The sequence below is a fragment of the Archocentrus centrarchus genome, chromosome 18, assembly GCF_007364275.1.
Source record: "Archocentrus centrarchus isolate MPI-CPG fArcCen1 chromosome 18, fArcCen1, whole genome shotgun sequence".
Classification (NCBI taxonomy): domain Eukaryota; kingdom Metazoa; phylum Chordata; class Actinopteri; order Cichliformes; family Cichlidae; genus Archocentrus; species Archocentrus centrarchus.
The window spans coordinates 10,184,480-10,195,946 of record NC_044363.1 but is presented as its reverse complement, the minus strand read 5'-3'; the positions used below and the strand labels follow the sequence as shown (position 1 = coordinate 10,195,946).

Sequence of the window (11,467 nt, the reverse complement as noted above, 5' to 3'; positions counted from 1 at the left end):
TGCAGTTCTGCATGAGAAACACATCGGGAAAGACAGGCAACTCTCGCGATACTTGATTCCTTGGCACGTTTCAGTACGCTGTCTACCCTCAACGACTGGGAAAATAGGTCATAATCCCCGAAAAACTTGTTTTTCTGCAGGTAAGAGATACGCAAAGATCTGAAAACATGTTGAAATGATAGATTATGTAAACTTTATCCCACACGAGGTCTAATTTAAGGTCGTTTTTTTTTGTTTTTTTTAAAGCTTTCCCGACATGCCGACAAACTAATGTTGAGTATTAACCTGTTTCTGGCACCAGCTCTTGTGACAGGACGGACCGTGAAGGTGCGCTTCTTCCACTTTACTGTCATTTATTAGTTATCAGCAGGCCTCATCTGGCACGTGTGTCACACGTTAGTTGTGAAAACAGAAATATGTAAACAGTATGCAAACCTGTCCCCACTCTGCTGGAGAGACAGTGACAGTACCGAATATTTCTATAAACAATCCTTCTCTCTGTGCGTTTGTTTAGAAAACAACAACGATAACAGGACCCTGACTGTGATGGTGACGGTGATAAAGGCGATGAAGGTGATGGTGGGGTCGGCAGCCAGATGATGATGAAGAGGGGGATGAAGCTGAAGGTGAACCGCAGCCAGCTGCTGTTTCTGTCCAGAGAAGAAAGGCCGGGGAACTTCCAGAAAGAAGGAACGCTGCAGGTCGGACGGCAGGAGGAAGGTTCAGAGATTCTATTCTATTCTATTCTTCATTATCTTCCTCTGCCCTTCTTAGTTTTTTGTTCTCTACTTTTGTTCTCCCCTTTCCTCCTCTGGTGTCTCTGTTCTGTCCTCTTCTGTTCTCTGCTCTGCTTTATTGTCCGTTTTCTCTTCGGTTCTTGTTTGTCCTCTTTCATTTTCACTTGTTCTCTTCTGTTGGATTTTGTTTTCTTTTGCTCTTGTTTTGTTCTCTTTACTTCTATCTTGTTCTCATTTGTTCCTTTTTGTTCCTGCTCCATTTGTCTGTTTTCTTTTCCCCTCTTTTGTTCTCTTCTCTTCTATCTTGTTCTCATTTCATTCTGTTTTGGTTTGTTCTCCATTGTTCTCTTCTGACCTCTCATGTTTCTCTTATCTTCTTTTTTCAATTTTTTTTTCGTGATATTTTCTTCTTAGGTTAATTGGTCACTCTAAATTGCCCATAGGTGTGAATGGGCCCTGAACAGGATAAGCGGAAGAAAATGGATGGATGGATTTTCTTCTTCCTACTTTTATATTTATTCTCTTCAGTTCTCTTCTCCTCTGCTGTCATCTCCATCTATTTCCATCTCCTGACTGAGTCACTCTGACTTTACTTCCTGGAACCGCTGAGTCTCCATCAGTAGAGCAGCTTCCTGACTCACAATCTTAAAGTCCTGAAAGAAAACAGTGAATTATGGAGTGCTCTGCAGAGCTCCTGTTACACACACGTCTCCATGTTTGTGTTCAGAAATCTGCACTAACAGACGTTCTGTGTGTCAGCTCTCACAGAGAGGTTCTGCCGGCTGAGGGGAAACCTGCTGTTCATCCTGAGGAAACAGGTGAGACGCAGAGTGAAGAGCAGAACAAAACAGGAAGCACACAGTTTTGTTCTCTATTTAAGAGAAAACATGTGATACATGAACGCAGGCTGGTGAGCTGGAGGAGGTGTTACTGCTGGAGAGGTGTAACGTCATGAAGCATCCGCATGATGGCAGACGGCTGGCTGTCAGTATGTATCACGCACACACACGCACACGCACTTTTTTGTATACTACTTGAGCACAGTGAAATATGTTTATGTGTGTGTGTGTGTGTGTTGAGGCTTTGAAAGTGGGGACCCTCCCATCTTCCTGCAGCCCAGCAGCTTCATGGAGTGTGCGTCCTGGCTCGTCGCCATGAGAGACGCCAACACCGAAGAGCTGAGGAGACGCGTCATACACCTGCGCACACTCATTAACACACACACCCAGCAACTCACACAAATCACTACAGGCCGCACGGCAGAAGATGAAAGCCCTGACAGTGGTGGGGGTGCTGGTGAGTATGTGGGTGCCAAAGAAGTTTTGATTGTGGGGCAGCACGGTGACGTGGTGGTCCTCCCACAGTCCAAAGACATGCAGTTACTGGGGTTAGATTAACTGGTGATTCTAAATTGCCCATAGGTGTGAATGTGAGTGTGAGTGGTTGTCTGTCTCTCTGTGTTGGCCCTGCGACAGGATGGTGACCTGTACAGGTGTACCCTGACCCTCGCCCTATGACTCCAGCCCCCCTGTGACCCTGAACAGGTTAGGCGGAAGAGAATGGATGGATGTTTTGGTTATTGAGTTTTATCCAGGCCAGTCGACATAGCTTCAGGGCACACAAACCATTCCACCACAGTGTGGTGATGATCTGAGCTCTTTAGAGATAGGTGGAGGAGCTCAGAGTAAAGCTGCTACTCCTCCTCATTGAAAGGAGCCAGCTGATGGGGCTTCAGGATTGGAATAGATCCCCAAGCTTCCTGGGTGAGGTGTTTTGGGCATGTCCTACCAGTGTGTGTGTGCAGACTCAGGACACATATCTCTCAGCTGGCCTGGGAACACCTCTGTGTTTCCCCAGACGAGCTGGGGAGGTGGAGGTCTGGGAGTCTCTGCTTGCACTGCTGCCTCCATAAACTGGACCCAGATAAGCAGTAGAAAAATATGTATTTATAAAAATAAAGACACAGTATCTTAAACCTACAGTTCTTGAACTTTGATGTAATGCTACTCTGTGGCCACCAGGTGGAGTTGAATCTGTTCCTAAACTATCTCCTCTGCACCTGACACTGGGTATGTACACACACACACAGACACACACAGCCTTAATGTATAATGTTGCTGATTTTCTGTGTGGTACTGTGTGTTTTTGTTCCTCGCCCCTCTTTCACTGCTCACTGCTCTTCTCAGAGTGTCGAGGTTTGGATGCCATCACAGACGGAGTCCAGCTTCACGTTTCTGTCATCGACACACACACTCACACAGTCAGGAAGCACTGCAGCGCAGAGATAGTAGAGGTACGCACACACGTACACAATGCAGACACACTCGCACAGTCAGGAAGCACTGCAGCACAGAGATAGTAGCAGTGCGTGCACACGTACAAAATGCAGACACACACGCACTCTTTGAAACACTAGCTGACAAATCCTACCATGACTTCTGGATTTTATTGTTGTTCTGTGAGCACCAGTTTCAGATTAAGCAAACTGTTGTGTCACAGTGAGTCCTCACTGAATCGAGCTGTGTCAGATTAAGATTAGGTTTAATATTTTCATTTGAAGTGATAAAACTCAACTCTCTGTGTGTTTGTGTGTGTGTGTGTGTGTGTGTGTGTGTGTGTGTGTGTGTGTGTGTGTGTGTGTGTGTGTGTGTGTGTGTGTGTGTGTGTGTGTGTGTGTGTGTTTCAGGCATCAGATGATGGTGTGTTCCTGACATCAGTGCGCTTTCGTGACGACTTCCCTCTATACTGTCACAGCAGGATCAAAGTCACTGTTTCCCACGCAGACGAGTCAACCATACCCACAACAGTGAGTGTGTGTGTGTGTGTGTGTGTGTGTGTGTGTGTGTGTGTGTGTGTGTGTGTGTGTGTGTGTTTTTCCAGGTGTGTGTTTTTTCTGTGTGTCCAAAAGTTGTGTATTTAAGAGGATTAGTGATGAGGTTATGTGCATGCGTAATACCAGCAGTGGTAGCTTTTCAACACACACACACACTCTCACTTTTTTTTGGTTCACTTAATCTCTTTCTCTCTCATACACACACAGACAGACACACACACACACACACACACACACACACACACACACACACACACACACACACAGAGCTGGGTGGGAGTGTAACACCCGGACAGCCCCAGATGCTGAGAGAGAAAGTGAGATTTCAGAAAAGCAGATATTTCCGTTTTCAGCTCTTTTTCTCTCCCTCCTCTCTGCTAAACTCAAAGCTGCCGGCCAGCGTCCACCGTTTCCCATGATGCTCAGGGGCGTGTGTTTTTAATCCAGTCGGCCACGACAAAACAGGAGGGGGAGGGAAAAGGGAGCAGAGGGATACTCGGCCGATGCGTGTTGGGCTTTTCAGCTGGAGATGGTGCAGAAGGGACGACCGATGCCGGATATCGAGTTTATTCTTTCTGCTCGATGGATTATTAATTTCAGATACGTTTAGTTCCCGGACAAATGGATAATCCCGCTCTCCTTCTGCTTCACCTTTCTCTGATGTTCATCCAAATTTTTGTTGAATTATTCTGCTTGTGAATGCTTCATGAGCAAGAGAAATCAGCTGCTGCCAAAGTCAGCTTTAAAATATCAAATAAGCTTTAATCTAAACGATGCGTTCGGGTGCAGATGCTGTAGCTGGGCTCTGTTTCTGTTTGTCCGGCTGTTTTTGTGGTCAACGTTTCTGTGCGGCGGCTTCAGTTTAGCTTTGAAAAACTGCAGTATTATTTGGCAGTAGGACAATCAAAGCCACTTTTTGATTGATGACTAATATCTAAAACTGCAGTAAAAGCAACCTGCATGAAGCTGATACATTAAAAAAAATGATATAAAACTATTATTAAATGTCTGGTGAAGTGGAAGTTTTAGAGAAATTAATTAAAAAGTAAATTTAATGTTAAGTATAAAGAAAAGTTAGCGCGTCTTGACATTTACGAGCCTGCTGTCTTGTGATGTGTGTACACGCTACGCTATTCTTTTGTATCTCATCATCTTTATATAGTTTCAGCTGGCTAATAAAGTCCTCAGCTGATGCTAGAAAGCAGAAATACTAAAAATATATAAAGAGCAGAGAGACTGAAGCAGGAAGAGCCAGAGCAGAAACAGGAAGGGGCTTTTTACATTTTTCTGAGGATGCAGAGGGCAATGAAGGCATGCACCGACTGTCTCCGTCAACCAGGAGACGGCCACAGTGCCTCTGCTGGACAGGTAGGGGAGCGCACCTGTATCGAATCCCATGGACCTCCATGTTACATACTTTACTTAACAGCAGAAATAAGCAGCCTGGCACAAAAAGAAGTTTATACTCTCCGGAAAGTTTCCCATTCATAACAACTGTAAGGGGTTAAATATTTATTTCTTTTTAAAAACTCATTCTTGATAGCTGTCCATACCTGTGCTACAGTCAGCTACTTTAGCCTTAGAGCTGACTGGGCAGGCATCAAATGCTGGAGGAACCACTAACAAAATAGAGTTGCACATCTGGAGAAAAAATAGTCTGTCACAGCTGTCAGTCAGCAGCCTTTAGATATCAAAGCCTTCGATGAGCCTTCAGCTGTGTTAAGAAACCCAAAATTTCCAAAAGTCACTAAACCAGCACAATGGTTAAGTGACTGAGACCACACTGACTGAATAAAAAAGTGCCCTGAGTCAGTATTTCTAGAGAAAAGGCAACTATTTTTGAACCGAGGCTGAGGATGCTGATGGAATTGCACTTTAAGGTTCATTCAAGCTGGAGCAGTTCATTTGATCCAGGAGACCTTTTTGGTACCTTTGAAAACACTGACAAATAATTTTGTCTTGCAACCGATATTTATCCAGGTTTAAAAATGTGAACCTTAATTTTCCTCGTCTTTCACCAGCACCTGACTGTCCTCAGGGTGTCATTTTAGGCCTGCATGTGATTGCTACACAACCGCGGTGCTCTTTGTGATAGTGCAGATGATGGTGCAGGTGACGGAAGATCCAAATGCATCAGTTCGTTGTCATAATTTTGGAAATATTAAGAGATTGTTTTATTACCGTGTGTGTGAAGGTTTGATGGTGATTTGCATTTAATCTTAAAAGCTGTTTTTTTCCAAGAAATGAGACAGATTAGCTCAGTTTGTGTTTGCACGCCTGCGTGTTGTAACCCAAACTTTCAGCTGCCAGCGAGGAAATGAAGCAACACTCTGCGTGTTTGAAGAGAGATAATCAATATCCGTTTCCTCCTGTCTTTCTTTCTGTCTGCTAGCAGGTTTCTCTGTTTACAATCACATGAGGGACTCTGACAATGATCTTTTACCTACGTGGAGAAATTTTTAAGGTTTTAGGACAAAGTTTGTTCATTGCAAGCTGGTTGTGGTCTCATGGAACAGCGAGAACATCTTTTTAAGAAATAATTTTACTGACTTATTAAATAAGCAAAAATATCAAAACATGCCTGCTTTTGTATGTTCTGAATTATAAGTATAGTAATAACAAAAAAGTGCTAAAATCTTTACAAGAATCAACAGAATTTAGAGATGCTAGATTCATCCTAGCTTAAAAAATGACTGCCTGAACCTCACTGAGTAGTTTATAAGACCACAGCCTCACCAAGTGAAAGGTCTCAAAGGGAAAGTAAAAAGTGAGCAATAAACTAAGCATCATATATCACATAATGTCCAAGTGAAACGTTTGACAGCACTATAGGCCGACAGGCCTCTTGGGGCCCAGCACCTCTCCTAGTGACTGCTGTCTTTTTTAATGTTTCAGTGTAATGAATGAATATTCAGTACTGATGAAAGATACCAGACTGTGCAACTTCATTCATTCACTTTGTCTTCAGTGTTATGTACTGTGTGTGAATGTGTGTTAATCTTGTTTTGTGTGTATCCGTGTGTGTGTGTTGGGTGATTTGAGTGCTTTTCACTCGTCAAGGTAATCCTCTGAGCTTCTGATTATCGTCATGGCAGCAGAGTGATTTCAGTGCCGTTGCTGTGGGGATTTTTGATAACGGGGCTGTGACCTGGTGGAGATGATGAGTTTGGATGTGTGTTTGGTTCTTATTTAATTCATATTCCAGTCACGAAGGAGCTTTAAGCTGCGTGACAGCTCTGTATATAACTTGGAGTAGACTACGTCTTCTATATGATACAGGACTGTTTGGGTTATATTTATAGATTTTTCACCATCACTGTGCATTGTGGGAACATCAGAGTCTTTACTCTGTGGCTCTGTTACGCCGGGTTCAGACGGCACGATATCAGCCTGATTATAGCCTGACCCGGACATCGGAGGGCACATGTTGTACAGCTTTAATCTGGCCTGAACATCACTTTAAGATCTTAATAAACTTTGGCCTGTGCAGTGGCAGCTGTGGTCTGATGGTTGCACGTGCCAAACTAAACAGACGGGCGCACATCCGCGACATCCTCAAGCTCATAAGCTGGCTAACGTAGAATGCAAGTGAAAGGAAAGATGATGCTGAAGGTAGACAGTCTCCACTGAGAAAACTGAGGACGTCATTTGCGTTGTGATTTTGATGTTTGAATCCACCCAGCAGGAAAAGGAAAGAGAGGCTTCAAGAAATGCTCCAGAAACCTAAAAGAGCCATTCAGGCATCCTGCAGCCAAATCTGAAAATGCTGCAAAGGTTTGTTTCATTTTTAGGTGCAGGCTAAAAATACAGCTAAACCATAACACTGGTGTTATGGTGTAGCTGGCTCTGTAAGTGGCTCCGTTAGTCTGTGGCTGTAGTAGTTTACAAGCAAGTGAGCCCTGATTCACTCCCAGGAGGAGACACAAAGTTCTTTGGGTTCACATCAGGAAGGGCATCTGCCAAATCAAACCTGTGGCACTATCTGCTGTGGCAACCCCTCGTGAATGAGGGAGCAGCTGAAAGTAGCTTCTATTCAGTTGCTTCTTTTTGCTTTCAAAACCAGTTTGTGAAATTTCCCGTGTATTCTGGTCTCCTCCCACAGTTCAGAGTCATGCTGATGTTACGTCCTGATTCCTAATTGACCCAAGGTGCCGATGTGACTGTGAATGTTTTCTAGGGTGTAACAATTCTGAAACCGAGAGTGTCATCACAATGCAAAGGTCCTCTTTGTGGTATACTGGTAGCTTTTAATGCCTAATAAAAGCTTGCCAGTCTGTTGAAAGCTGGGATGACAGTCTAGTCAATGAGTGAATTGGAGATAGATTAGAATAAAGGAGGTTATTTTCTTATTCAGGATCAAGTGATTGTGACTATTGTAGATAAAAACTGAGGCCTAAAAGTTGTGTTTTGAACCAAACTGTGATTTTGGAGAACTTTTACACCTCTAGTCTTCCACAGCATGTTTTCTGTCCTGTCTCTCTCCCCTCAGCCCCAACCAGTCTCAGCAGATGACTGTCCCTGAGCCTGGTTCTGCTGGAGGTTTCTTCCTGTTAAAAGGGAGTTTTTCCTTCTCACCAAATGCTTGCTCATAGGGGGGGGGTCATTTAATAAAAAGCGCCTTGAGGTGACTGTTGTGATTTGGTGCTATATAAATGAAATTGAATTGAATAGTTCACCCCGGCTCTCATCCAGTGCCTGTTGGGATAAGCTTCGGTCCCTATGACTCAAGATTCAGTTAAGATAGTGGATGTGTGTTTCTCTGCTTCTTATTATTTATTGTTAAGGAAAATTATCAGGCCTCTAAAAGAAGTTTTGCTGCATTCACACTGTCAGATGATGCCTGTAGAGTTTACTTTAGGCTGTAGAAGTATTAATAGTATGCACTGATCGAAATGTGAAACTATATGCAGTTGATATTTTTACCAGTTCCTAAAAAAAAGGCAACTTGAAACACATTTTTTTTTTTATGATAATCTATATTAAAAGCGGTGTTGTGACGTAGAGCCCGATTTTATGGGAACTTGGATTTATTTATATAGCTTTGATCTGTGAGTCACAAAGACAGTTTAAACAATGAAAAAGCAGTTTGATGTGAGATGAAACAACTCTGTGTTGCTCTGTTTCTGTCTCAGAGGGGCTTCCTGGGCTTCACCTCGTTCTCCATCAGAGACCTGCTCAGGTTCAAGGAGCCTCACATCTCTCTTAGCCTCAGGTAAACTCACTTTAAACCTCCTCTTTTTAACCATATTCCATTTTCTCTTAAAATCAAGTTTAAAAATATCCTCTGCCCTCTTTGTCCAGTTTTACCTGCCTTTGGTCAATATTCTGCATCATTTAACTCATCAAAAACTTTCCTTAACCTAAACTCCTTCCCCACCCAAAAAAAAAAAAAAAATCACCAGAAATTCACACGGCAGGCATCTGAAGCTCATTTTAATTTTATCTGCACTGCACATGCTCCTTTCCACCGTGCATATTCTTTCCCAGCTTTCCCCCATTTCCTGTTATAGAAACTTTCTGAAGTCAATAAATTGCACGTCATAAAAACTTCCAGGGTTCGGCTGTTGCTTAGATACCTCAAACCACAAGAGGAAGTGAGGAGAGAGCGTGTGGCTCCTCCTCTGTAGAAAGTAGAAAAAGGCAGCCTCTTCCTGTTTTGTCACCACAGCATCTTTAGCGAGACAAACGAGGAGTCGGAAAGAAAAGATTAGATGAAAAAGCAAATTCAGAGAGATCGAAGGAGGACAGGAAGAATGAAGTCGAGGAAAGAGAGGCACAGAGCCAGAGGGCGGTCCAAGCATGAGCAGGCAGAGTACAGTAGGTGTGTCTGTGCTGGCATGTTTTATTCAGGTGTGCTTCATTACTAACACATAAATCATACAGGCTTGTGATTTTCATAAAGAGGCTATTTGTCTTTCTGGATAACTTTTGTCTATGTTTTGAATAAACTTGGAAAACCAAGGCAGCTTTGTTTAGAAATATATATTTCCTGGGGCTTATCTTGTAATTAGTAATCATGACTTCATAGTTATATTGTTTCTAGGTTACCTGCAAGCTATTTTGCTTCTCATTGGTTAATGGTGATTTGTTTCTCAACTAGTTTGTCTTTCTAGTTATGTTTGCACTATTTAGATTTAGTTTTTTTTTAGATATATTGTTTCTTAGACTTGGGTTACCAGGGGGTCAGGGGGGTCACTGACTGGTCTATAGGCCTGTGTGCCTGAAGCCTAAGGGAAAATGTGTAAATCCCCGACCTGGTGGCGAGTGGTTGCGGGAGAATGCTGGCTGCTGTTAGGTGAAACTAGTCAGAAAGGGGTCACAATAACCTCCTTGTGATTGCTTTGGTTGCCCGTAGTTTGCGTGGAAGACAGCAACACTCTCCATTTGCTCTCGGAGCTGCGATGAAGCTTGAAAAAGTGTGACAAACTGGTGACTACAACCTGCTAGTCACCAAAGCCATTGCGGGGCGGTTTGCAGTGCAGCACTGTATACTTCTTAGTGACCAATTTTACGTGAATGGCTGCAACCAGTCTGGGAATACATATTTTTCCCTCACAATCAGTGTTTGCCAGATGGCCATCAACTGGTCTCTGGTTCAAGGCTTAAAACTGTTTATATGAGGATTTTGTAAAATGTTAACAGAGAAAATGAATAGGAAATTCAGTCACTCTATTTCTAACCCGGTTCTCTTGCTAGTTATTTTGTTTCTCATTAGCACTGGCTTGCTTTAGCCTTGTTTTGCTAGTAGCTAGCTTAAATTCTCTTTTATTCATCATTTTTCTTGCTAGTTAACCTGTTGTTTTTGCTCACACTTGTATTTTTACTTGTGGTTTCTATATAGCCTCTAGCTAATTATTATGTTAAAGGAGCTTTTTCTTTCTTGTTAACCAGTTGTTTTTCTGGTTAGACTTGAATTACTTAACCTTTTTTATCATGTTTTTTCATAAACTTTTCTTATTCGTGGACTCTGGTGTGTCTTTTCCCTGATAGTTGTAGTGTTTCTAGCTACGATAATCTTTCTAGTGTTTTTGGTGCGCTTTGTCTTGCTAGTTATTTTAATTAAATAGCTTTATCTTGCTAGTTAACCAGTTATGTTTATGGTTTGCTTTGGATTGTTAGCTTCTAATTAGTTATCTCTCTAGTAGTTATCTTTCTTTTAAATTAGCTTTATCTTGCTTGTTAGTTGATTCTGTCTCTGGTTAACCTTCTGCTAATAGTTGCCTTTTTTCTTTGTTTCTTTATGAGCTCTTTTGTTTGTTTCTTTACCATACTTAATGGTAGTGTTCCAATTTAGCATTATCTTGTTAGTTACCCTGTTTATAGTCTGCTTATCTTGCTAATTTCCTGGCGCTATAGTGTAGTGGTTAACACATTTGTATAAAAAGCCCAGTTTAAGACTGAGTGGAGACACAAATCCCTGGGAGGGAATTGCATCCTGCATGAAAACCTGTGTCAGATCAAAAACAGACCCATAGCAAAAAATTTGAATTTCACGGAAAAGTTGATTAATTTCCACAATGCCATTCAAAAAGTTAAGCTTTCATAGATTATAGATTCAGGGCCCACAATTTAAACAATTTCAAGTATTTATTTGTTTAGTTTTACATAATTTGGGCTTCCAGCTCATAAAACCCAAAAAATCAGGATTTCAAAAAATTAGAATACTGTGGAGAAATCATCCCAAACTACTTCTCAGTTTTTGCAGGAAAAAAAAAAAGAAATTAGGATCACATCAAATCAATCAAAATGTGATACTTTCAAAACAATATGTAAATCTTCACTGCTTGGTTGGGAATCCCTTTGCTTTAATCACTGTCTCGATGTGACGTGGCATTGAGCCAATCAGCCTGTGGCATTGCCTGGGAGTTATGGAAGCTCAGATTTCCTTGATGCTTGC

General features: G+C 42.2%; 1 protein-coding gene across 2 annotated transcripts in view; it reads left to right on the top strand.

Annotated features, from left to right (window-relative positions):
• Window positions 1-33: 33 nt before the first annotated feature.
• LOC115797131 (type II inositol 3,4-bisphosphate 4-phosphatase-like) overlaps window positions 34-11,467 on the top strand; it is a 34,763-nt gene continuing 23,329 nt past the window's right edge. For both annotated transcript variants that reach the window (XM_030753611.1, XM_030753610.1), the window contains exons 1-10: window positions 34-140; window positions 247-327; window positions 515-720; window positions 1,497-1,555; window positions 1,644-1,725; window positions 1,818-2,033; window positions 2,759-2,806; window positions 2,924-3,030; window positions 3,424-3,543; window positions 8,703-8,782. In XM_030753611.1, the coding sequence (XP_030609471.1) occupies window positions 597-720; window positions 1,497-1,555; window positions 1,644-1,725; window positions 1,818-2,033; window positions 2,759-2,806; window positions 2,924-3,030; window positions 3,424-3,543; window positions 8,703-8,782 (836 nt within the window). In that variant the 5' untranslated portion in view covers window positions 34-140; window positions 247-327; window positions 515-596. The remainder of the gene's footprint in view (window positions 141-246; window positions 328-514; window positions 721-1,496; window positions 1,556-1,643; window positions 1,726-1,817; window positions 2,034-2,758; window positions 2,807-2,923; window positions 3,031-3,423; window positions 3,544-8,702; window positions 8,783-11,467) is intronic.